This window comes from Sceloporus occidentalis, unplaced genomic scaffold (assembly GCF_023333645.1).
Source record: "Sceloporus occidentalis isolate IW3139 unplaced genomic scaffold, rSceOcc1.0.p SCAF_5, whole genome shotgun sequence".
Taxonomy (NCBI): Eukaryota; Metazoa; Chordata; class Lepidosauria; order Squamata; family Phrynosomatidae; genus Sceloporus; species Sceloporus occidentalis.
The window spans coordinates 183,929,387-183,957,083 of NW_028316985.1; the positions used below are offsets into that span (position 1 = coordinate 183,929,387).

Below are 27,697 nucleotides of genomic sequence, written 5' to 3' on the forward strand. Positions count from 1 at the left end.
GGATCATGGCTAAGAAGCATGGATTTATAATTACATGGGTGTTTTTAGCTTTTATTTTTGGCCATGTCCTACATTTTTTTGCTTGGGTGCCCTACATTTTGGGGTGAGGGCATTGGTCACCTTGGTCCAGGGGTTAACTGCCATTCTGCTGTGGTGCTGGAACAAACCACCATTCCCAGAATTCCATAGCATTGAGCCAAGACAGTTAAAGTGGTCTCAAACCAGATTATTTCTCCAGTGTAGATGCAGCCCAAGCCTTTTGCCTCTCTTATGCCTGAGATTTCAAAGCCCAGCCCTGGCACCACAACAAACTACAAATCCCAGGATTCCATAGGATGGAGTGATGAGAGTGAAAGCAGTGTGGCAGCAGCCTAAGTGTGCTTAATGCAGTTCTTAACATGGTGCACCTCTTGCCTACAGAGTCTCACAAGACTTTTTTGTTGAACAACTTGTACCCATTAACTCCATTTCATATCTCCTTTATTTAGTGGGGAGGAATACAGACAAAACAAGCCAAAATGAAGAAAAACCAAAGTCCCTTGACCAAAGGGTTTGGTTGTGGAATAAGCCTCTGAAATATGCAAGAGGCAATGTTAAAATAAAGCCATGTTCAATGCTCAAATGTGCTGTTTGGAATGGGGAGAGGGGGGTGGCCAGAAAGGGAAGTACATTTCCGTGATCTGTCTACGAATAATGTCAAAATGTCCTCCATTTTGATCATGCCTAAGAAACATGCATTTATATTAACATTTCTAAAAAAAGCCTCAATTTTTTGCGTGTCCTCCATTTTTAAAAAATGTGTCCTACATTTGAAAATGTTGTCCTGCATTTGTCCTACATTTGTCCCGGTTTGGAGGTCCTCACTTATGGCAACCCTAGTGGCAGGCCATGTTTGTTTCACACTTCTAATTCCACTGCTGGCTGCTTCCCAGTAAGTCCCAATAAATATTTCCTAAACTTTATGGGTGGAGAAATTCACCTCTTCAGAAGAAGAGACTTGCTGGAGCAGAACAAAAGGACTTCTTAGGTTGCATCTACACTGCACAGTTAATGCAGTTTGACACTGCTTTAACGGCCATAGCTCATTGCTATGGAATTCTAGAGTTTGTAGTTTTGTGAGCTATTTAGCCTTCCCTGTCAGAGAGCTCTGGTGCCACAACAAAGTACAAATTCCAGGATTCCACAGCATCGAACCGTGAAAATTAAAGCAGTGTCAAACTGCATTAATTCTGCAACGTGGAAGCAGCCCCAGTGCTAGGCCAAGAGAGCTGGCAACCCTAGGAGACTCCAAAGCAGAAGGCATAGTGGATCCCACAAAGGGGGAAAACTGAAAATACATTATATCAGAGAACACCACTTCAAGCTCTAGCTTTTGCTCCCCAGACAGTAAGACGTTTTTCAAAAATCCCACGTATGAAGAAATGGACAGCAATAATGGAGCTGTGTTCAAGCACGAAAAAGGTTGTTCCGGAAGACTGATCAGACACCTGTAAAAATGTAAGTCTTTTTTGCTTCTGTGCTCCCACATTATGTCAAGTTCTCCCAAGTCTGGCCTGAAGCTGGCAGGAGGCAGGAAGGAGAAATAATTCAGCCCAGCTCAACCAAAATCTGCCTGCGTTTCCTGAATATAAACAGAGGGCAGATGATCCGAATGAAGGATTTCCTCTTATTTGGCCAAAGACTGCCTGTGAAACAGCTGAGTAAGAAGACTTTGCAGCACCCTCCTTCGCTTCCCTGCCTTCCCAAAGATAACATTTTTTTCCTTAAGAAAATGCTCCCAGGCAAGGAAGTGAAATGTGAAAAAATAAACACTTGGGGATTCTACAGGCTTGATAGCTGATATTCCTTTCAGCTATTATATCTTTCAGAGAGAAGATAAATTCACTGTAGAGAAGGGAAACACGCATATCCCTACACACTCCCACACATGCAAAACATAGAATTAACCTAAGAAGAAACTACAGCATCCAATTTCCATCACAAGTTTTGCAACCTTTATTTGCACACAAGAGCCCTTTCAAACCACAGAATTATAGCACTACGATGATGCTTTGTGTAACGACAACAATACAGCGCTTGGACTGATCCATGTATAAGCCGGCCTGGGTTTTTGGTTTGTTTGTTTTGTCTAAAATTTCTAGACATATACATGAGTATATGCACAACTTCAAACTTGCAAAAGATAGAGCCACAGTGTAGTTCTCATGGGGCAGTTGTGTAGGGCAGGCAAATAGAAAAGAAATAAAGAGCATCTGGGCACATGCTGGTTTGCACATTTGTGGCACTTGCCATGCTGCAGAACTCTGCAAAAACATTAGCACTCACTGAATAACACAACAACACTGTGAAGAAAAGCAAAAGAAGGAAGAAGCAAATCCAAGGGGGCAGCCAGTAGAAAAGAAGGGGCAACAACAAACGTTACTCCAAAGACCTCGCAAACCATGCGGTCTCACAACTAAACAGCGCAAGTGTGAGAGCCTATGACAACTGCATTTGCTGGCTCTTCAGAAAACAATTCACTGATATAGAGTATGATCATAATTGGCCTCTGTTATCTGCTCAAGCTCCGGGGATGGATTTAAAATGTAGGCGAGTTGCAAGAGACTTAGAGCCCTGTCCTCATTTTACCTTGTTAATGGGGAAAGAAAAGAAGAATAAACAACCACTGAAGAACTGTTCACCTGTGGCAATTCAAGGCAGATGGAAGTGTCTAGAATAGCTTTCCAGGTGTGTTGGGGGGCTACCTGGGGGGCTGTGCGAGACACCCTTGTGAAGATAAATGTGTGTACATAAAGTCACCAACTCATGGTTTTATTTAAGAGAGTGTTTGTGAGCTTTCTACTGATCATGAAAATGAGCATAAAAACAAAAGCTAGAGAGGGAAGGAAGGAAGGAAGGAAGGAAGGAAGGAAGGAAGGAAGGAAGGAAGGAAGGCTTTGACTTTTGCGGAATTGATTATCCACAGATTTGATTAATATGCTCTCTCTAGGAACCTCTAGGTTCTCTAGCACAACCCTATGGTCAGCATCCACCAGAAGCCACACTGGACGACCTATAGGGAACACTCCCCTAGGCATTTGTAGGTCCTCTAGCCCAGTTCTATGGTCAATGTCCAGCAGATGTTGACCACAGACTTGCTCTGGAGGAACTTGAGACAATGTTGTTGTTGTTCTTTTAAATTTGCGTGTTTTCCACTTTCAGGGGGCCCTGTGCCCCTAACTCCAGCTAATGCAGAGGGCCTACTGTATTCACACTACTTTACTTATTTATTTAGAGTATTCATACCAGACATGCAAGGAAAAGGGAATGGCAGTGGGGGAGAGAATTAAATCCAGTAGATACTGCCAGTTCTTCTCTCCCTCTGCAGCCAAAGCAGTGGCAATTGGGGTAGAGGGAGGGCCTTTCATCTGCTTCCAAGCCTAGGCATGGTGCAACTGTGCCTGCCTCCTCTTCTCTCCCTTATATTTCTATAGTGCTATAGTTGCTGTTGTGTACCTTCAAGTTTCTTCTGACCTATGGAGACCCTAAGCAGAACCTATCATGGAGTTTTCTCGCAAGATCTGCACAGAGGTTTGCCATTTGCATTCCTCTGAGGCTGAGAGCATGTGACTTGTGCCAGGGCACCCAGTTATTCCACTTTAAATGCTATAGTAACATCCTATGGGATCTTGGGATCTCCAGTTTAGGAGGAGGCATTCAGGATTCTTAGCCATAGTTCTCTAATTAATCATCTAACTACCAGGACCAGATTCCACAGACTGGAAAAAAGGCAGTTAAAGTGGAACCATAGTGCAATAATTGTATACTGTGAATGGGGAAGGAAGGAAGGAAGGAAGGAAGGAAGGAAGGAAGGAAGGGGAAGTGTGGACAATGCTACTGTGCAATTTCCATGCAACTTAGAGGTTAATTTTAGGGTAAATGCTTCCTTCCACACAACCTACAAGAACTTAATTTAGACTGTGCAGTCTCTGAAAACTAGCATGTTTTTAAAAGGAGAGCTAACATTTTGCATGGCTGCGACTACACCCAAATGTTCAGTAGTGGCTTTCAGGATTCTCCAGTCTTAATCTAAATAATACACCATACATTTTAAATTCTTCTGGCTACATAGCAAAGATGACCAACAGGCAAGGCACTGTTGGTATTCTAGAGTTGTGCATATGTCTGGGGTATATCTCAATGTCTAACCTGGTTCCTTAAGATACAGAAATATTGAAAATCCTGTTTATAATCCTGAAGCAGAGCTTTCTCCCACTCTTGTTTAAAAAACCTTAACCAAGCGAACAATTATGCTGAAGAAGCCTTCTTACCTGAGTGGGTTTTAATGTTGAGATGTTAAACTTTATTAGAACATGTTTCTGGCTTGTATCTTCAGATAATACAGTTGACTTATTATTATTATTACACCTATATTTGTAATGTTTTGAATGACTGGTTGTAATTTTTAGGAACTTTTACAAGCTTAGTAAGCTGCCTACAACAGCCATTAGACAGGGCATGAAATCTATAATGGAACATATAAAAACCACTCAGGAGCTTGCAAAAACGACTCACTCGCCTGTTTTCGTTCTCCATAAATCATTTTCCAGGAATCCCACCTCCTTCCTAAAATTTTTGCAGTCTTTCTAAAAGTATGTTAAGCACATTTATGTCAGTTTGCAGACGTGCAAAATTATTTTAACAGTTAGAAATAGCCCTCAACTGCCACATGGGGCTGGGGAAGGCATCACAATGAGGAAAAAAGGCAAGCAAAAAGAATTACATCTGTGTCCTCAAAGGAGGATGAGGCCAGCACACAACTGTTTTGAAGTCTGTAATACTGAGCTTTATACAAGTTGTTGAGATGTCCAAGGTCCAAAATAGCTTAAAGTAATAAACTGAATGGGAAGCCAACATGGCATAGTGTCTTGAGTGCTGGACTGTGACTTTGGAGACCAGGGTTCAAATCCTAGAAACCCACTGGGTGACCATGGGCAAGTCACACGCTCTCAGCCTCAGAAGAAGACAATGGCAAACCTCCCTCTGATAGATTCACCTTAGGGTCAACGTAAGTCAAAAATGACCTGAAGGTACACAACAAGTAAGCTGAATATGGCCTAAATATTCTAAAGGCACCAGATCCCATTTGATCTCGTAGGCTAAGCAGGATCAGCCCTGGTAGTTCTTGGATGTGGGACCACCTGATATTATAGGCTATATTTCAGAGGAAGAAATTGGCAAAAGCCTCCTCTGAGGATTCCTTGCCTAAGAAAACTCTGTGAAATTCATGCTGTTGCCATAAAGTCAACAGGCAACTTGAAGGCACATGCAGTACTTCTTGTCTTACTCTCCCTAGTTTACCTTTCCCATGGCTCTTTTGTGGCGCCATCATGTTTGCTTACAAGCAGCAATGCTGTTCCCCCGACACTTTTAAATTTAACTCTGTGCAAGTGAAGGAAAACACTGTGGCCAAAGCAAAGAGCTGGAGCATTGTAGAGACAACTGTCCCGAAACCTTGGGCTCAGTGTTTGGGGACCCACTCAGCACCCTGTTTGAAATACACCTGGCACTGTTGCATCACTGATGTAGCATTGAAATGAACAAAACCTGAGCTTAGCACCAGTGCTGGGATCGGAGGCTGTCTGGAGCGCTACATAAGCTGCCCTGAGCCTCTCAGAGGAAGAGAGGAATGCAAGGGCCATAAATAAAGGAAAGCCCAGTGGAAGTATAGCAGATACTGTAGGTATGGCAGAACTGGCCCTAGACATTTATAAATCAGACTCTGTGCTGAGATTAAAAAAAAAGTCTTGTTTACATTAGAATTACTGACTTCAGCAGATGAACTTTTGCAATATATTCATTCTTCCAGAGTTGTTCCCAAGTCTAGAAAAGATTCATGTCTCTGCAATGCAAAAATGAGCAACAGCCTGCTATCAATCTGTCTCTGACTTGAGCAGACACCCTCTTTCCCTTCACTTGGTGTTTCTTTCAAAATCACAGCATCTGAGTCAGAGGAGAAACTGACACCTCTCCTCCTTCATCCCATGGTACATACTGCCCAAGGTCAACTAAGGACTTGATCACACCAACCTTCTGTCCCGCCACAATTGTGCTAGATTAAGAATGGGAGCATACTGATTTGGTATCATTTCTTATCACATTTCCCCCCACGAGAGCGCTTTGGCAATCCATGGATGCATGATCTGTTTTCCGCACTCCCAAATGCCGCCTTTTGGGAGGAAGGGGAGGATGAGTGATCGTGGCTGCCAACCACCTCCCAACCACACAGCAGCTGGCTTCAGGAAGCTGTTGGCAGCCACAATTACTGTAAAGAGAGAGAGGAGCAGAAATGTGACTGCCTGAGAAGCAGAACTAGAATGGAAAGGACCTATTGCATAAAGGCAGTAATGGAATAGCAGTGAGACTGAGAGCCCATTGATGGGTTTTGCCCATCAATTAAAAGGTGCACTATAGTAGTGAATGGAATGCAAGGCAGCAACAGGTTGAACATGATGTTTCCTTGCGCCCAGCATACAGTTTCCTGAAGTAGTTATCCAACTACTTCTGCAAGAAGGTCATGAAGGCAATAGCCACCTCCTGCTGTTAAAGAGCCCTAGCAGAGCTGCGATTGAACAGACCAAAGACCTGCCCATTCCAGCATTTGGTTCCCAAAGTGAATCACAGAGTTGGAAGTGGCCCCAAGGGCCATCCAGTTTAACCCCATTCTACCATGCAGGAAGACACCATTCAAGCACCCCCAGCATATGGCCATCCAATCTCTGTTTAAAAACCTCCAAAGAAACAGAACCCACCACTCTCTGAGGCAGCATGTTTCACTGTGGAACAGTTTTTACCATCAGGAAGTTTTTCCTAACGTTTAAATGGAATCTCTTTTCCTGCCGCTTGACTCCATTGCGCCATTTCCTAGTCTCTAGAACAGCAGAAAACAATATTGCTCCATTCTCATCATGACATCCCTTCCAATATTTAAACATGGCTATCATGTCACCTCTTAACCTTTTCTTCTCCAGGCTTAACATACCCAGTCCCTAAGGTGCTCCTCACAGGGTCAACCAACCACTTCTGGGAATACAGCACCCTCCTGGCCACATTCTCTAGCCATTGATACAGGGAAGCACAGTATATCTCCGCACGACACATAGCAATTGAGTGGCATTACTGTTCTCACTTGGATGTTCCATGTAGCTTCTGCAGCTAGCCAATGTTTACAATACCTTGCACAAAACTCATCTCTGATTGCAGAAGTGACAGCCAGAATGAATGCTCAGACAACCATGGTAAATATATTCCTTTATATCAACATATGCCCAGTGCCTGGGTACATTAAATTTTCCAGAAATAATGTTACAAATAGCTCAATGGCACTACCTTCCCTTCCCCTCCCACTGGGTCATTGTATGCACTGAGTCTTTTCTCATTGTCCAAAGATCCACAATGACTCAAAATATCACATTCTTCTTCATGCTTGGCTTCCAAGTTTTGGAAATTCAAAGCTCTCTCACATCTCCGCATCACTTTTGCTCCATGGATGGCAGCCTTCATTCAGACACAACTTATGAGGCACATTTTTAAGAGCAGGTCTCTGACAGTCTGGGAACAATAGAGTCTTTTCAATCTATCCCCCAACCAAAATACACTTTCCTCTTCAGACCAGTAATGTTAAACCAGCAGGAATTCATCCGCAATACTAGCTGGCACTCTGTCAGAAATTTTGGAAGGCACAAGTTCAACTTATGCCTGCGTCATTTACTTTTTTAGTTGCTGCAAAGGTTGGAATTCTCTACTAATGGCTCAATGGCCAAAATTCTCCCCCCAGCAAAACCTTGCCTTTTAAGCTGCTGAAGCAATCCTACCATGGCTATTAAATGGCTGGTGAGCAGCCAAGCAGCGTCCAGCTATCTTCTTATAGCTCAGAGGTGGGCAGATGAACCCCCTGTGAGCTAGCCCCTTGAGCAAGCCCACAGATCTCAATTTTCCTCTGCAGTCCTTCTCAAAATGGCGTCAGGAAGTAACATTGTGGCACTACTTGTCTCTATTTTGAGAGGGACTGCAGAACAAAACGAAGGTACTAGGGGGGTAGTACAGGGTTCTTATATGTTTGGGGGTGTGTGAGGTTTGTGTATTTTCATGCATTTGGGGGACTTTTTTATGTGGTTTGGGAACAAAAAATGCCCCCAAATCCACTGTGTGTGTGTGTGTGTGTAGGGTAGCGAAGTGGTCTTTGGGATTGATGAAGGGTTTCAGGGGTCACAGAAGTGGAGTTCAGGACCCACATATGGCCTACAGGCTGCAATATACCTATCACGCCAACACCAACAACAGCTTGAGAAGATGCAAGCCTGTGACTAACATCATCATTTCATTATTCTTTCTCCTTTGTATGACTCTTAATACCTTTGCCCAGGGGTAGGCAACCTTTTTGAGCCGGGGGCCAGGTTGCTGTCCCTCAGACAACTGGGGGGCCGAAACCAAAAAATAAATAATGAAACAATTTTTTAAAAATTTAAATAAATAAATAAACTGGGACAAATGTAGGACAACATTTTCAAATGGTGGACACTTTTTTAAAAAATGTGGAGGACACGCAAAAAAAAAATAATTGCTGATTTTTTTAAAAAATGTTAATATAAATGCATGTTTCTGAGGCATCTATAGACAATTGCCCCCTTTGCCCCTGCGCACGAGAGGCCAAAGGCCCCGGCGGCAATCGGTGGCAGGACCAGGCTGGGGCCGGTCCCAAGGCCTCGCCGGGCCGCATCCAGCCCGCGGGCCGCAGGTTGCCTATCCCTGCCTTTGCCTTATGAAGAAGCAATAGATTTTCAAAAAATTGCGTCATGTATTTCATGCATTTTGGTTGGTCGATTAAAGACATCACAGTTTCGTGGCTTTTGGATGTTATTACAGTCGGCCCTCTACATTTGCAGCTTTGACTTTTGCAGCTTTGATTATTCACAGATCTGATTAATATGTTCTCTCTAGGAATCTCTAGGTCTTCCAGCATGACTCTATGGTCAACATCCACCCAAAAGTCATGCTGACGGACCTAGAGATTCCTAGAGAGAACACTTGCCTAGGCATCTGTAGGTCCTCCAGTGCAATTTTATGGTCAAAGTCTAGCAGATGTCAACCACAGAGTTGCCCCGGAGGAACTAGAGATTCTGAGAAGAGTTCTCTCAGGTAAAAAGAAATGTGGTTTTTATTTGTGGTTTCCCACTCTGTAGCCCATCATTTCCAAGCCCTGCCCTATGCAGATGAAAGCTTTGTTGAGTTTGGTCTGAAAACACTTTACTATTGGGCTACAAAATGGACACCCACAACATACTTGCATCTGCAGTAGACATCAACTTTTCTAGTACAGCTGAAGTGAAAATCAGGTTAGGGAAGGCTGTTTTAACTACCACTATAGGGCATTTCTAAGATGGGCAGAAGGCATTTTGGATCTGAAGAAAAATGGCTGGCACATCACGGGAGTATCCTGACCATTTCCAATATGAAAAGGGACCTTGTAGCACCTTTGAGACTAAGGCTGCATCCACACCACAGAAATAATCCAGTTTGACACCACTTTAACTGCCATGGCTCAATGGTATGGAATTTTGTTAGACATTTAGCCTTCTCTGTCAGAGAGCTCTGGTGCCACAATACACTACAATTCCCAGAATTTCATAGCATCAAGCCTTGGCAGTTAAAGTGGCATCAAACTGGATTATTTCTGCTGTGTGGGTATGGCCTAACTGATTTTCCAGACTAACACGGCTATATCTTTGAATTCTGAACATTTCCAAAATATTATTCATCACTCCCCCAAAACACGTGGACAGTTTGGAGACCATGCCAGTTTGTCAAAGTGTGTAAATTCATCTCAGTGTCCCCCTGTTCCAAAAGCAGTGAAAATGCCATTGCTGCTGGGGTTTCTCATGCAAATCAGCCTGCGGTACGCCGCTTATGCATGACAATTGATTTCTCTGTGCATGGATTATCTTCCGCTGGATCAGAGAAAAATTACCAACAGCCAAAGCCTCGGTGGAGGACATTGTAAATCATATGTAAATCTAGCATTCTCATGCATCAAGGTTTGGTGCTTCATTTTAAAACGCCTACAGACGCCTGCTGCAAACGTCCCAGGAGAAAAGAGAGAAAGCTCTGTAAACAGGACATGGTACTACAAGAACTCCCATAAACAATGGCTTACCTACCATCAGTGAAGTCTAGAGCGTAGACTGGAAATCTTCGTGCAATGTCATCAAAAATTCCTTTGCCAACATTGAAGAACTCGTGGAGCTAAAGAAAGGACGGAAATGTTATTTCAGTTCAGAAAGGCCCATCTATTGTTGAAAGAAAGAGAGATCCCGGGGCAAGACAGGGCAGCCAGTGACTTTCTTTTTTAAAGGGGCCATTCACAGGAGTTGTTAAAAACCAGGCAGCCCATCCATGTATCCTCTCCAACAGGTTCTTTCTTTCTACAGCAGTTTTCTATACATAACTTTTCATTTTCTTTAATAAGATTTATAAAAAAAGGTCCAGAAAATAACATATATGTGTGTGTGTGTGTTTTCAAAATATATAAAACAAGATATATAAATATTAGACAAGCTAATAAAACGTTTGTATCATATTTCTTCAGTTCCTTTGTTGTGATCTTCTGCCAGTTATTAAATCACTTTTTGACTTCCTTCCACCTCGGTGTTGGTTATTTCTTTGTTTAAATTCCCCCTTCCTATTTTCTGTTCTTATCAGCTATATTACCATACACATTTATCATCACTTTTTCTATCTGTTAATCATTTGGTTCCTGAGTCTTATGATTTAAAGTTGACTTAAGGCAATGCACACATAAACATGCAGACATATTCATATACATCAGACTTATTGAATATTTATAGTTAACTATATACATGTATATGTATATATGTGTATATATATGATGCAACTAGTCCTTGAACCATAAAATAAAGGAATAACTGCTTTCTAATTCCACCCTCAGCCAATTAAATCCTTTTAAGTTCTCAAAACAAGCCAATAAACAACAGATGATGAATTGAAAGCTGTGAAATGTCAATTAATTCTAATCCTTTTGTTTCCCAAGAAACTTTCTGGGCTTACACAGTTATTCTATTACCAGATAGGGTCTTTGGTCCCTCTTGCTCAGTACTTGGACAGGCAGCATGCATGAGATTCAAATTGAGGAGTGAGCAAGCTTGTTTTCTGCTGCTCCAGAGAACAGGACCTGGAACAATGGATGCAAGCTGCAGGAAAAGAGATTCCACCTCAACATTAGAAGGAACTTCCTGACAGTAAGGGCTGTTCGACAGTGGAACAAACTCCCTCGGAGTGTGGTGGAGTCTCCTTCTTTGGAGGTCTTTGAACAGAGGCTGGATGGCCATCTATTAGGGATGCTTTGATTGAGAGTTCCTGCATGGCAGAATGGGGTTGGACTGGATGGCCCTTGCAGTCTCTTCTATGACTATACTGACACAACACGACAACGCCAGGGGCCTGTTCATACTACAGAACCATAGCACTATACTTCCACTTTAATTGCCATGGCTGCAGCCTATGGGAAACTGGTACAGTCGGCTCTCCTTATCCACACATTTTCTATCAATGGATTTAAGCATCCACGACTTGAATATATTCCAAAAAATGTATAAATTCCAAATTGCAAACCTTGATTTTCCATTTTATATAAGGGACACTATTTTGCTCTGCCATTATATTTAATGAGACCTGAGCATCCATGGATATGGTTATCTATGGGGGATCCTGGAACCAAACCCCAGCAGATAACAAGGTCCCAATGTATTTATAGTTTCAGTAAGGTACAGGAGTTCTCTGTTTGGGAATTGGAAATGACCCTCTTTAACTGCAATTTCTAGGATTTCACAGTGTTGCCATGGCAGTTCAAGTGGAAACATACCACTATCGTTCACGCAAAAGAGGCCTTGGGTTTTCAGCATGCCAAACATGAACTCCATCGCTGAGCTAAGGTCTCTCCCCCAAATTCTTTATTTTCACCATCCTGGGTTCTCAGATGAGGCTGAGGGTCAGAGGCCGGTGGGGTCACTACAAAGGTAGCATTGTATGCCTTCAGATCTATTTTAGGCATGGGCTTGACAAGTGTCATTTTTTGGATTACAATTCCAAGAAGCCTCCCACAAAGGTGGTACAAAAAGCTGATCTAGGGACGACAGGGTACACAAAGTGCATCTGTCGACAAAGTCAACCAATGGCTCTGGCCTGAGGGTCTCTCCTGCTCCGCCTGTCCTTTGCTATTTGCCCACCTCTCTCTTCCCTCTAAGCCTTTCAGGACCTCATCGCCATCATTTCTCTTGACTTGCAGAACAATTTCTAATCCCAAGATCTCTTTTTCCTCTCTGGGAATTATGGTTTTTGCTCCTCTGTCTCAAAAACAGGGCTTTGCAAGTGGTGGGGAGAAAGTGAGGTTGGATGTTAAGATCTTAACAGAAGAGATCTGAAGGATAATGTGAGCTTGGAAAGGATAAATGTACTTGTTGTAAAACAGATCCCTACAGAGGAAGTCAAAAGGAGAGCCCAAAAGCCTTTAACATGTGGTGTTCTCCCTCATCTAGCACCAAGGAGGAGTATTCCTTTTGGATCCTGCCACTGGGAGGGAGGAAGAGGAAAGAAATAAACATAGGAAACTTATGCCCAGTGAGAGCATTGGTTGAGCTAACCTAGGAGTAGGAAAGGGTGCCTCTATGGGATATGTGTGCGCGCAAAATGAAGGCATCCCCCAGCAAATAAGGATTTTGCTTCCCCAAATTAAATTCTCCTTCCATCCCTAAATTTCCAGCTTGGCAGTATTCCATACCTTATCTCAGTCATTAATCAGAATGGAGACTAAAGTCAAGAAGAAGACCAGGACTTGAAAGAGCAGCTATGAAGGAACTAGAAAAGATCTTAAAGGGCAAAGATATATTATTGAATCCTAAGGTTAGGTTTGTCCATGCCATCATACTTCTCATTTCTATGTATGGTTGTGAACACTGGACAGTGAAGAAAGAAGATGGGAAAAGAATGAACTCATTTAAGATGTGGTGCTGGAGAAGGCTCTACAGATAATGTGGGTGGCCAAAACCACAAATAAATGGCTCCTAGAACAGATCAAGCCTGAACTCTCCCTAGACGTCAGTATCTGCTGGGTATCTGCTGGGGGTTTGGTTCCAGGACCACTATGGATACCAAAATTTGCGGACGTTCAAGTCTCATTAAATACAATGGATAGTAAACCGCTACCCCTTATTTAAAGTGGCAAAATCAAGGTTTGCTTTTTGGACTTTTTAAAAAATATTTTCAAGCTGAATCCGTGGATGAAGAATCTGTAGATACAGAGGGACTGACTGTACCTGTTTTTTATAACACAAAGAGAGTGCATATGTAGTAGAAGCTAATCTAGATTAACATATTAGGAAGTATAGAAATAGTAGTTTACTTCCATCAGGGGTGGGACCAGTAATGTTTGTTTAGTAGCTCGGTTAGTTGTTTTTTTTTAAATTAAATTTTGTACTATTGTTGATGCTCATAGATAGATTGATAGATAAATATAATGTTTGTTTTACATTTATATAAAAATGTTTTGTTTGTGTCTATGTCTAATGAAAATGATTTTTTTAAAAAGTAGCCTGTACTCCTGATGATGATGCTCCTCTTTAAATCCTACTATTCTGAGAGCTAAAGAAAACACCCTTAAGCATACTCTGTCCCTGAAGTCTTGCCTGGGGTGGACAGATATAATTGGTTAGCAACCCTGAGGCAATGCACATATCGCACCGTCTGGATTTGCTTCCATGGGACCTTCTCGGATGAACATCCAGAAACCCTTCACTTTACTTCTCAAGACCTGTGTCTCAATTTCAGGGCTGGGCAACTATGTAGGGGCAAGGGCTAATTTTAAATGCTGTGACTTTAAGTATTGAAGGGGTGTCACATTGAGGATGGAGCAAGCCTGGTTTCTGCTGCTTCAGAGAATAGGACCCGGAACAATGGATGCAAGCTCCAGGAAAAAAAGATCCACCTCAACATTAGGAGAAACTTCCTGACCATAAGAGCTGTTCGACAGTGGAACACACTCCCTTGGAGTGAAGCAGAGTTTCTTCTTTGGCTGGATGGCCATCTGTCAGGGATGCTTTGATTGAGAGTTCCTGCATGGCAGGGAGTTGGACTGGATGGCCCTTATAGTTTCTTCCAACTCTACCATTGTTTTATTTCATGATTCTGTGACCCTGTCATGTCATTTCTGGCCATAATTTTGACATGATTTTTGGCCCCAAAAGTTTAATTTCACGATTCTGTGGGTTTAGTAAAGTAAAAGTTTGCAGGTGCTTTTCCACTTCTTTCTTTTTTCACCTCTTGATTGGTTTTGGGTGGGGAAAATATCACCGGAAAAACATCCAAGAGGTTTGTTTATTTTCAAAAAGGGGTTCAGGAGACTTTTGTGGATTGGAAGGCAGCTTGGGGACCACAACAGTGGTTTTGGGAGGCCACATTGCAGCCCATGGGCCACATTTTCACCACACCGCTTGGGTGCTCACCGTACATACCTTGAGAGGCTTGTGGCCATGTGTTTTGTGGCCATCTGTCACTGCCGAGGGCCTCTGGTTTACTACGGTCAGGAGATGACGCTGGTGGACCAAGGCTTCTTTGAACTCTTCTTCCGTTTTGGTTTCTAGAAGCTTCTGCCGGAAGGTGATATCCGAGAACATGGTGGCAAACGTCCGTCCCACTTCTGTGGCGGTTTTAGTACTTTTCTGAGAGAAACAAACCAAGTTGTTTATTGGAGATCTGTTGTATCTATACCATGGCCTGAATATTACACTATGTTTAAACTGACCTTTCCCATACCTGTCACTCTCCATTCTCCGGAATAGCTGTGGATGATGGACATTGCATCCAAAAAACTTGCAGGGTGCCAGGCTGGGGAAAGCCTATCCTTGCTAATTCTGAGGGAAGCACAGTTTGTAGCCTTACTGAAGTCCTCAGAAATATTATCTATCAAACACTGAGGTTTCTCAGCTCCCTTGAAATCAACAAGGAGTTCAATACTTTAGCAAGACAGGAGCCGTACCAACTGCAACTTCAGATCCATGGTCCTCACTCTGGGGACCTGTCTGTGGTTTTTGGGTGACAGTATGAAATAGAAGTGGCCAACTGCAGGGGGTCAAGGAGCCAAACTTCATCTCGTGAGAGTTACCAAGGGCACAAGGACCACCAAACATTTGCAAAACCAAAACAAAGGAAATTCTGAAAGCAGATCCCAAGTCCATTTTTTATTTGAAAAATGACTGTGTGCGTATTAGGTGTAAAGCAGTCAAGGGGGTCCATCAAAAAGGTACTCTTTCCAAATGTTGGGATTAGGCTTGATCATTACAGCCCTCCAAGTGAACCCTAATTTCAAATGTTTCTTTTGGTTTTATTGTTGCTTGGCACTATTATTGCTGTGTTTCGTGATGTTAAATATTGTTCTACGCTGTCTTCAAAGGGCTGACCATTAAAAACAGTTTCTTGTTTAAAAAAACAGTTTCGGGTGGAAGATATGGTATGTGGAAGATGGGATGTGAATGTAGATACAGTGGGCACTTCTTATCTGCTGGGGTTTGGTTCCAGGACCCCCCCACGGATAACAAAATCTGTGGATGCTTAAGTCCCATTAATGGAAAAGGAAAGTGGTGTCTCTTATATAAAATGGAAAATCAAGGTTTGCTCTTTGGAATTTATAGTTTTTAAAAATATTTTCAAGCTGTGGATGCTTGAATCTATGGATAAAAAATCCGTGGATAAGGAGGGCTGACTGTATTTATGTATGAGCCATTGTTGACTTGCGTACGTGTTTTTAATTTGTACTTAATTTTTTTATGTCTAATAAAATAAAAAAATACAGTATGTGCTAGGCAAAAAAATAGTTTCTAGATCTTTTGAACAAACAAACCATAAAACAACTGCGTATTCTAACCAAAAAGGAGGCATAGGTCTTTTCTTTTTGTTCTGGCTTTAAAAATATTAAAATCAGGGCCAGTCTTTTGCGTTTGTCCAAAGAAGAAGGGATCTATGTGAGCTAAGGAGGAGGAAAGCATACCATTTTTGGAGGCGCAAGGACCAAGATGACGAATCGCACTTCGCAGGAGTTCTCCCCCCAGTTCTGTGGCCTCTCCAGCCGGCTGATGCAAACATGACGGCGCTGGAGGGATTTTATAGTGCAACTGTCAAACAAAGAGAGAAATATTTCAGCAGAAGAAGAAACCCATGGGACTCTTGGGATGCATCCACACAGCAGAAATAAAGCAGCTTGACACCACTTTAACTGCCTTGGCTCAATGCTATGCAATTCTGGGAGCTGCATTTTTGTGGGATATTTAGCCTTTGTCATCAGAGAGGTCATCAAGTACATTTTTCTGGCTGAGTAGAGATTCGAACTCTGTTCTGTAGGAGTCCTAGTCTGTATCTACACTGTACAAATAATGTAATTTGACACCACAGCTCCAGCCTACAGAAACCTGGGACCTGTAGTTTTTGTGAGGCACCAGCACACTTTGGCAGAGAAGGCTAAAGAACCTGTAAAACTGCAAATCCCAGGATTCCATAGGATGGGGCTACAGCTCTTAAAAATGGTGTCAAACTGCATTAGCTTAACAGTGTAGATGCACCCTTATTCCAACATGCAAACCACTACAACACACTGTCTCCTACCAAGAATGTGTTATAAGTACATACTCCTTACAATTTCTTATAAATGGTGAAATATTTAACAGGAAAGGCATAATCCTATACAGATGAAGGTCAAATAGGTCTAAATCTCTATACTAAGAGAAGCCTGATAACAAGCAATGTAAACAAGCCAAACCTTTAAAAAGGCCAGACGTGTTTTGATATATTTCTTCCTCCTCAGTGATCAATACAAGGTTGTGCCTTTTCTTTTAAACATTTTTGCATTGACACAACGTGAAATATCAGTTGCAGAAAGAAAATGCAAACATTTGGGGTAAAGAATATAAAGAAGAGCTAAATTAAAGGGAATAGCTACTTGAAATAAAAAAGAGTGAGATACGCAACTGCAGGAAAAGCCAGAGCTTAGAAACGCTATTTTTTTGGATTACAACTTCCAGTATCCCCCAGCCAGAATGGTCCATTTATTTGTGGTCTAAGAAAGGAACTTTTCCAAGATCTAGGAAGGATGCACTACACTTTGTCCCGCGGCTCTCGCCTGTTTTCACAATCTCTAACATCTGAGCAACACGGCTTTTAGCAAGTTTTAATTATGGGGTTTCAGAGTTTGGCTGAAATAATGCCTGGTTAAGAAGGACAGATTAAATACAATGTGCCCAAGAGGACCTATCATTACAGAAAAATTATATGCAAAGCCTTTCCATTGCATTAATGATTTAACGGCTTAATGATGCAACTGAGAATCCACACTTTAAAAAGAATTTGGTGCAAAGCATGTGCCAATCAAACAACCACCAGCGATTGAAAGAGTCAGATAGAACTCCAGCATTTGGCTGCAAGAGTCATTCTGAAGAGCTTGGAAAAGTTACTTTTTAAAATGACAGTTCCCAGAATCAACCAACCAGGATTGCTGTGATGACTAGGAGGCTTTAGCTGTTGTGGCATAAAAACACAATCCACACCGACAGAATCAACTCTAGTGTTAGCTAAGATATGCCAACAAATATGGAAAAGAAAATAGTGGCCAACACACTGGAAGCGATCAATATACATTCCCATCCAGAGAAAAGGAGACACATAAGAGAAGTGGTATGATAGCCTTGTTTAAATATTTGAAGGGAGGTCATATTGAAGATGGATCAAGCTTGTTTTCTGCTGCTCCACAGATTGGGCCTCAAAACAATGGATGCAAGCCCCAGGAAAGGAGATTCCAACTCAACATTAGGAGGACCTTCCTAACAGTAAGGGCTGTTCGAAAGTGGAACACACTCCCTCAATGGAGAGTAGTGGAGTCTCCTTCTTTGAAGGTCTTTAAATGGAGGCTGGATGGTCATCTGTCGGGGATGCTTTGATTGTGATTTCCTGCATGGTAAGCAGGTGGACTAGATGGCCCTTGTGGTCTCTTCCATCTCTATGGCGGGTTATAGACCGCCGAAAAGCGGCGGTCTGGCTCCGCCTCCGCTTGCAGCATTCAGGAGCCGCAGCCTTTAAACTGTGCGGCTCCCGGATGCTGCAGAGAAGGAGCGTGGAAATCGCGCTCCTTCTCATGCCCCGGAAGAGACGCCGTGAGGCGCTAGTCGCGCGCTCGTGGCATCATTTCTGGGGCGCGACGTGCGGACGCAGTGTGTCCGCTACGTCAAGATGGCGGCGGCTGTGTGGAACGGCCACCGCCATTTTGTGCACGCAGAGCGCGTACTAGGGTTAGGGGGCTGCGGAAGCACCACCCCTTCCTAACCTTAGTACGCGCTCGTCACGTACTATGTGGCGGTTTGTAACCCGCCTATGATTCTATGAAAAGACCGCCACAACTCTAGGACCATAGCATTCATCTCCCATGCAAGCAAAATCATGTTCAAAATTTTGTAGCATAAGACTCCAATCAAACATGGAGAAATTCCAGAGGTACAAGCAGGATTCAGGCAAGGAAGAGGCACTAGGGACCACACTGCAAACATACGATGGATAATGGAGAGCACCCAGGAATTCCATAAGAAAATCAGCATGTGCTTTATAGACTACAGCAAATCCTTTCCCTGCATGGATCATGAAAGGCCATGGAATGCTCTTAAAGAAATGGGAGTGCCACTACATTTGATAGTCCTAAAGAGAAATCTATACTTAAGGCAATAAGTCTTTCTTCAGCCACCCCTAGATTTTGGAATGACCTGCTAAAAGGGGTTCCACAGCTGAATACGCTGCTTGAATTCAAAGCAGCATTGGAGACCAATCTCTTCCAGCAGGCTTAGCCAGATAATTTTTAAATTGCGCATTTTAAATGATGAACTTTAAATGTGGATTGTTTTAATTATCTTGTTATGTATGTCCTTTTAAACTGATGTGTGTTTTATCTTATGTGTTTTAACTGATGTAGTGTGTCTTATTGTTGTTGTTCCTCGCTTTGATCCATGGAGAAAGGCTGGTAAAAATAAATTACTATTATTACTATTATTATTATTACGGTCAAAACGGAATATGGAGAAACAGGGTCTTCTCTGAAGATACCAGACACAGATGCTGGAGAAACATCAGGCTTTCATCTGTGGCTGGCACCTTCAGAGAATGCTGGTGAAACATCAGGAATAAACTCTTCTAGAACATGGCCACATAGCCTGAAAAACCCACAAAAAAACTATGGATGTCAGCCATGAAAACCTTTGACTTCACATTAGAAACAGAATAATACTCAGTTGGCAAAGGGGTCAGGCAAAGCTGCATGCTATCATCCTGTTTGTTCAACTTGTATGCAAAATATATCACAAGAAGAGCAGGGTTAAACTCAGAAGAAGGAGAAGTGAAAATAGGAGGAAGGAACACAAACAATCAAAGGAGGAAACAGGGAGAAGGAGAACATTTTAATAGCAGTTGAGAAATTGTGATAGCAAAGGATTAACTTAGACTGTCACTATCAACTATCGGAGGGCATGCCAACTTCTGGATACACATTCCAAAGAGAGCTTCCCAGAGATCTGGGACAGAGATTGTTCCTACTGCAAAGCCAAATTCATCCCTTCCACATCCAGGTATCATCGTGTAAGCAAATCTTTATGGGATTTTTAAGCAGTGAATGAGCCTTTTTGATTGACACCCTGATAGTTTCATTACCTGACTAATGCAAAATAAAACCATCCCGGAAAACAAAACAAAGGTACTGTTAGGTGAGCTTATTTCCATTGTATTGCAAAGAACAGTGTGAGTTTGTACCTGGGCAAAGGATTTCATTTGCTCACATGATCTTTGTCCACCTTATAACTGACCCAGCTTTCTATGAGAAAGTCTAAGCCTACCCTACTCTGGGTATCAACTGGTCACAAGATAATAGAAAACAGATGCACCAGTACTTCCCAGTCCTACATGATTACTACCACCACCATGGCTTTGGCTAGCTTGCAACAAAGCACTCTTCTCTCAACTACAAACTTAAAGAGATTCTCCATCACTCCCATAATTAAGTCTTCATAAAACTAGAATTTATGGAACTATGAGTTTAGTTTATTAGCTTTAATGAAAGAATTGCTTCACTTTTTTTCTAGGGGGAAAGGTGTTTGCAAACTTGCGGTTGGCCCACAATACTGCCTCCAGTCCAGATACTCCAGTCTAGATACTCGAACACTTCAGCTTGTAGATTTTGATGCATCGATACAATTGGAGCACTCTGCTATGAAATTCCATCGATGAGCAAACAAACAGAAGTGGACTATACTTCCCTCCAGATGTTAAATCCAGTCCCCTGGCATCATCAGCGTGCTGAATGGTGACTGCACTTTTGCACTTTCCTATGCATATTCATGTTTATTGCAATGAAATGTACCAAATAAACAGACTGTTGAACATCTAGGTTTATTAGGGTCATCTGTCAACTTGTCCAGCTTTGCAGATCATTTTAATTCTCATGCATATTCATCACCAGACCTGGGTGAACTGAGAGGTGAGCAGCTAACGGCATATTTGCAATCTGGGATCTTGTACTGTGTGTGTTCAAGTTAGTCAGCCCTCCATTTTTAAACATTTAGGTTCAATGATTTAAAAAAAACTGGCAGCTCCCCCCCCCCCACCTCTGAGAATGGGGGAAAGAAATAGGAAAAATAATATAGGAAGGTAACATTTATACAGTCCCTGTCTGAGAATGCTAAATGTCCCTCCATAAACTGCAAGCCCATGGGATGATGGAACCACGGCAGTTAAACTGGAATAATAGAACCATAATTATATAATGTGAAATGGCCCCAGAAAACTGCCTTGTGTCACTTGGACATTTCTTGGCTATAAGACCAATTTAGAGGTCAAAGTTTTCTATGCAGCTGGGATTTAGGGGGAAAAATGAAAGAGATAGAAAAGGGTGTAGTGGTTCGAGTGCTGGACCAGAATTTCAGGAGACCAGGGCTCAAATTCCCACTCGGTCATGGAAATCCATTGGGTGACCTTAGGAAAGTCACACTCTCTCAGCCTCAGAGGAAGGCGATGGCAAATTCCCTCCGAACAAATCCTGCCAAGGAAACCCTGGGATAGATTTGCTTCAGGGTTCCCGTGAGTTAGAAGTGACTTGAAGGTATGAAACAACAATTGTGTTAGAGCATCTTTCACCAACCTGGTGCCCTCCAGATGTGTTGGACTACAACTCCCAGAATCCTTTTGCTTCCACAACTGAAGGGGAAACTCTTGGAGAACACTGGGTTTTAGCCTAACTGTAACAGTTCTCCACACACAGCACATATCTCAAAAGCACATTCCACACCGAGATAAGATTTCATCTCTAAGGAGAAATAAACACAACACTCCGATTATATTTTTAGCTCCATCCTGATTATAAAAGGGAAAAGGAAACCCCAGTTTTCGGAGCAGCATCATTAAAAGACAAAGCACAGCTAAGGAATTTCTCCATGCTTTAACTAGGGACAATAATTCTTTTTTTGCCATGGCAATAAATCCCAAATGCCACCGCATGCAACCTCTGATCTAACCCAAATGGTTAACAAACAAAGATCTGATTGCAAAATGTGGTATTGCCCGGAATGCATTAGCCTTAGTGTCCGGTTTTTATTATTTATCATTCAGAAGGCAGCTAGTACAATAAAAACACATCAGATGAAAGCACCATGGCATATATGTTAACACGCAAGGAGGTCAAAACCAGTTGGAAGCATCATTAAAACAGCAGAACAGTGAAAAGATAGTCGAGTTCAAAATGTATTAAAACCAAACACCACTCAGAGTGACCCATTCCCTGCAATTCATTTGCGTTGTAATGATGGAGTAGAGTTTTGCAGATACCATTGACTGCTAAAAAGATCAATAATTGGATCCTGGAGCAAATCACGCCCAATCTCTCCCAAGAAGTCAAGATGATGAAACCAAGGGCTCATTCCCACTTACAGTTAAACCAGTTTGGGATTCGCCTTTGCTCTGTGTTGGTAAATCAGATTTAATTTATTATCTGTACCTCCATGTGTACACCATCTGACTCTCTATGCGGAACTGGGATTGAATGCTCTTGAAACTGAAGCCTGGTTGAAGACTTATAGGTTTTGGTTTAAGATACATTTCAGGCCTAATAGATCCAATCTTTTATGGCTCCTACTATCTGACGTTGACTATGCCAGTTGGGCTAAATTTTATGAAAGTAAACTAATTTCTGTGGGTTTAAATTTTGATTCTCTCCTTTCAGTAACCGAAAAGGAGTGTCTTGAATCTGTTAGTGTCTGCCTTGCAAAGAGATAACATCAACTGACATAGCCAGCTTCTCCTAGAGATGCTCAGGATCTGCCCCTTGCAGGGTAGGATTCCAGACTATTTTCAAACCCTTTCACTGCTGGTGTTGAGGAAGGCCTTTTTGTTTGCAAAACTGAACATACACCCCTCAAATGTGACCAGGGGCAGATAATTGCAGACCCCATTTTTAAATCATGTATGTCACTGTGATCAAGCTCCAGATGTTCTCCATCATATTGTATTGCTTGGTCCATTGTATATAATTCCGAGGGGGAAATTGTTAAGAAGCTTATTGGAAATTAATATCTGTTTGGATAGGTTATCACTGGACTATTTATTGCAAGATCGGAACCCGCATATTACCAGGCTAACGGCCAATTTTCTGGTGGAGGCAACAAGATTATGGCTTAAATTTTAATAACGATCCTGAAGTTTTATTGTAAATGTATGTTGTTGTTGTATGCCTAATAAAGGTTGACTGACTGACTGACTGGTAAATCGATTCCAAAAGGTCTGTCGTTCCCACTATGTAGGCGGATCTTTTCATTATCCCCTTGTAATTGCTTCTTTTTTGCCATGATAGTCGTTCCCACTAGTTTGCACTGCTTCAAAATGTATGTCAATCAGTGATGTAAGTGGCAGCCCGGGCAGCCCGGCTTGGGAACTATATCAATATAATTGATAGAAGATTTGATTCATTGGTTTTGCAACTACGTACTTGTCTCACTGATTGCAAGTAGCTGCAAAATCGATGAAGCAGATATTTTATCAATTTTATTTGTTTTTTAAACATCATGCGCCCATAGGTAACACCACAAGCGCAAAGGCAGCGCTGAGAAAGGGGGGGATGGTGGATCTACCAAAAACTGAGGAGGGACAGTGAACACCCTTTTGCCATTAGTCTCTCGCCCCCAGAATGATGCGTTTCAGAACTGTCGTTCCCACTTGTTGAACATGCTTTGGAATCGATTATTTCAAAATACCCCCCCCACACACACACACACAAACACACACACAAAACCTGCTAGAAAACTAGTGTCTGAAAAACTGGTTTATTGCGACAGAAATCAATCAAAATATGATCAGAACCTTTTTCAAATGGGATCGACAGTCATATAAACTGATCAGCAATTCACTTTAAATCATAGTAGGTATGAGCCCCAAGGCTGTTTGGATATGTCATGTTATAAAGGGAAGTAATAGTACAACTCTCTTCTGCTTGGCTCAGGCCTCACCTGGAATACTGGACAGCACAATTCAAAAAGGATGTTGAGAAGCTGGAGCATGTCCAGAGAATGGCAACCAATGTGGTGCAGGGTCTGGAAACCATGCCCTAAGAGGAGAGACTCAGACTGTTGGGTATATTTAGCCTGGAGAAGAGAAGATTAAGAGTGGATGCAATAGCTATCTTTAAGTATGTGAAGGGATGTCAAACTGAGGATGGAAGCTTGTTTTCTGCTGCTCCAGAGAATAGGATCCGGAACCATGGAGTTAAACTACAGGAAAAGAAATTCCAGCTTAACATTAAGATCTTCCTGATGGTCAAAGCTGTTTGAGAGTGGAAGATTCTGCCTTGTAGTGTGGTGGAGTCTCCTTCCTTGGAGCTCTTTAAGGAGAGGCTGGATGGCCATCTGATGCTTTGATTGTGAGTTCCTGCATGGCAAGGGGTCTCTTGGGGTCTCTTCCAATTCTATGATTCTATGAGAAGACATGACTCACTAGAAGAGATAATAATGCTTGGTAAGGTAGAAAGCTATAGGAAAAGAGGAAGATCAAATTCCAGATGGATAGACTCAGTCAAGGAAGCCACATCTTTCTAGGAGGGTTAGGGGGCCAAATCTGTCTCCCCCCACAAATGTTTGAGGAGGTTGGATATACTTACTAGTTAAAATGGCCAGGAAGGGGCTAAAGACATGCCAAACTGCTGGGGGCACTATTAGAGCCCATGTGGCACAGTGGTTTGAGAGTTGAACTATGACTCTCAGTTTGATTCCCAGCTCGGCTATGAAATTCATTTGACCTCAGGCAAGTCACATACTCTCAGCCTCAGGGGAAGGCAATGGCAAACCACCTCTGAACAAACCTTGCCAAGAAAACCCTGTGAAAGGGTCACCTTAGGGCTGCTGTAAAGTGGGAATCAACTTGAAGGCACTTTCAACAACAACGACGACAGTGGAAAAAATAATTTTAAATGAATTTGGGGAGGGGGGGGTTGGTGGGAGGGGATACTTGGCAGAGACCCTGGGAACCTCAAAAACAACCTCAGGCTGCAGTTTGTCCATGCCTGCTGTTGACTAATGTTTTTTAGCCAAAGAACTGGTTTGCCTCATCCAGGATATCTCTATGAGGGCCAACTAGGAGGGATGCAGGTGCCTGAAGAAAGGAAGAAATAGCATAAGAACAGGAAAAACAACAGCTGAAGAGAAAATGTCTACACAGGTCCATGAGCCAAAAATGTTAATGGACAATCGGCCAGTGTGAAATTTTCCTGGTGGGATCATCACGATCAACCGGAGATAAACAACACGCAACAATGGGATACTGACGTAATTCAGTGTCCTGCCAAAACGTCTTCGGAAGACATATCAATACAAATGAAAGCAATGTATCTGAGCTGGTGTGTATGTGTGAAAACTTCCTCATGTGAAGGACAGAATAACAACCTGAGCTCCAGTTTGTGTTGTATTGTCTCATATCTCACCCAAATGAGGGAAGGTTTGGTCAGTTCTCCATTTCTTTTTTCCATCACTCACATGTGTAGGCAATGAGAAAACAACTTACATTCAGCCCTCCACATTTGTAGTTTTGACTTTTTGAGGACTTGACTGTTCGCGGGTTTGATTAATATGATATCTCTAGGAATTTATAGGTCCTCCAGTGTGGCTTTATGGTCAACATTCACCAGAGGTTACACTGAAGGACCTAGAGGTTCCTAGAAAGAACACTTCTCTAGACATCTGCAGGTCCTCCAGCACAGTCTATGGTAGCCACGGAGTTGTGTTGGACAGTGGTGTCACTAGAGGGTGCAGACCACACCAGGTGACACCCTACAGAGGTTGACACCACTGCTCCTCAAACACCTAACTTTGGGCAGGAATGGGCTGTGGCGTTCATCTGCATCCCTTTAAAATGCTTTAAAAGATGGTGGGAGTGTGGTGAAGCTCAGTGGGAGGAGAAAGGAGAGGCCCCGGAATTTTTTAATATTCAAAATTTTAATATATATATATATATATATATATATATAGAGAGAGAGAGAGAGAGAGAGAGAACAGAAAGGATTCCCCTCTTTGTGGAGCAGGGTTTGTATTTATGGAACATGGTGTTGTGGCTTGAGCCTTGGACTACAACTCTGGTCACTTCAATTCCCCGCTTGGCCATGGAAACCCACTGGGTGACTGTGGGCATGTCACAAACTCTCGGCCCAAAAAGCCCTGTGATACGTTCCCCTTAGGGTTGCGACAAGTCGGAAATGGCTTGAAGATACACAACAACAACAAACCACAGTATAAAGAACGTGCTGTGATAAAGAAGTTTTGAAGTATTTGGTTCCAAATATCTAATTGAAATTAATTTCTCTCCTCCAACAGCAAAGCTTAACTATCTCACATTATGACTGCAATGCAATGAGAACAGATTCCCTTCTTTGATGGTGCAACTCTAAGTTTTAGTTACTTTTATAATTACGGGGGGGATAGTCTTACTGAACAGTAAAGAAGGAATATCACATGGATCCAACGCTATCTCATGTTGCTGCCTTTTGTTCTGTTGAAGTGATAAGAAGGTGGACAAGAAGAAGAAATCACAACCTAAATCTTATTGTTAAGCCCTGGCTAGAGCGAAGCCTTTCAATCCATTGGATTTACCTATGTGTTGACTCATCACTCAATAGTTAATCCAATGGGCATATACTCATAGGGACAGATCAATAGGATTGTGGTCCATGTATTCAGTGTGAGCAGATGCCATAACTGCAAAGGAGGACATGGCACTGCAACATGTAGAATATTCAAGAAAAATGCAGGACATTACAAAATCAATAGGAAAAACACTAATATAAATTTGTGCTTCTTAGTCATGGCCAAAATGGATGGCATTTTGGAAATCCTCCCGGAGAGAAGGCTGAAATGTAGGGCACTGCCTGGAAAAGGAGGACATCCTGTATGTATTTCATTGCAAAACTGTGCCTTCAGATGTTGTTGTTTCCAAAGTAACTAAAGGGAAATTGTTTTAGTTATTTTTAAGAGCTGGGTAAGTAAAGCTTTATGTTTTTTAAAAATGTTACCTGTAACAGCACCTTGGAGTGAGTGGAACTCTAATTGTAACGAACTACTTTCTAAAAGTAAGATTCTAAGCATGGAAAGAATTCTGGATGGTGCACAAGAAATTTATGGAACTCACTGCCACAAAATATGGGCAAAGCTAATAACCCAAGATCCAATAAAAAAGGATCAGGTAAAACTGATCTTTATTAACCATGATAGGTGAATGGGTTCTGGAAGTAGTCCATCATCAAATACCAGATACTTGGGATGTTGCTACCTTCTTGTCCTGGGCTTGCTAATTTTCTAGAAGCATGTGTTTGGCCACTCATGGAACCCATGTGTCTTCTTCCACATATGTTGTCTAGGGGCTAAGATAGTTCCTAGGCACACCAAAGCTTGGAAAAAGACTTTTATGGATTGCAATATCCAGAATCCTCCAGCCATCACTGAGACGCCCTCATGTCTCATCACTTCCTGACACCATTTTGAGAGGAACTGCAGAGGAAAATCGAGATATTTGGATCTGGGAAGAATTGGGCCCTGGCCCATATGTAATTGGCCACTGCTGTCTAGGCTCCAGAATTAATGCAGTTCGAATCCGCTTTAACTGTCAGTGAGCTGCAAATCGGATCACATAGGATAGAGCCATGATAGTTAAAGTGGTGTCAAACAGCATTAATTCTACAATGTGGAAGCAGCCTTAGAGAATGAATAGAAAGGGTGTTTAAACTAAGGTGAATGTGGAGAGGAATCCCAACAGTAGACAGCAAAAGGAGAGGACAAGAGAAAAGGAAAAAGGGGAAAAATACAGAAAAACCGACTGCATTATTCCAGGCCAAAGCTTCTCCTCAATTATTACATCTTAAACCTCTTCAGATGTAAAAGCCATGACTTTTAAAAATATCCTCAGATAATGACCTGGATTATCCACAGCAATTCAGGCCTCAAGACACAGAAGAGGCTTCTAGTCCAGGCAGAAAATTGTGTTTAAATCACTTGCAGAAATAAATCAGCTGTCCTCAGCACATTTCCAGGCTAAAGCGGAGGTG

General features: G+C 42.3%; 1 protein-coding gene across 3 annotated transcripts in view; it reads right to left on the bottom strand.

The window, feature by feature from the left end:
* LOC149313270 (solute carrier family 4 member 11-like) overlaps window positions 1-27,697 on the bottom strand; it is a 173,952-nt gene that overhangs the window by 28,140 nt on the left and 118,115 nt on the right. For all 3 annotated transcript variants that reach the window (XM_089526392.1, XM_089526391.1, XM_089526390.1), the window contains exons 7-9: window positions 16,094-16,217; window positions 14,562-14,768; window positions 10,197-10,281 (exon numbers count right to left, since the gene is read on the bottom strand). In XM_089526392.1, coding sequence (XP_089382518.1) covers window positions 10,197-10,281; window positions 14,562-14,768; window positions 16,094-16,217 — 416 coding nt within the window. The remainder of the gene's footprint in view (window positions 1-10,196; window positions 10,282-14,561; window positions 14,769-16,093; window positions 16,218-27,697) is intronic.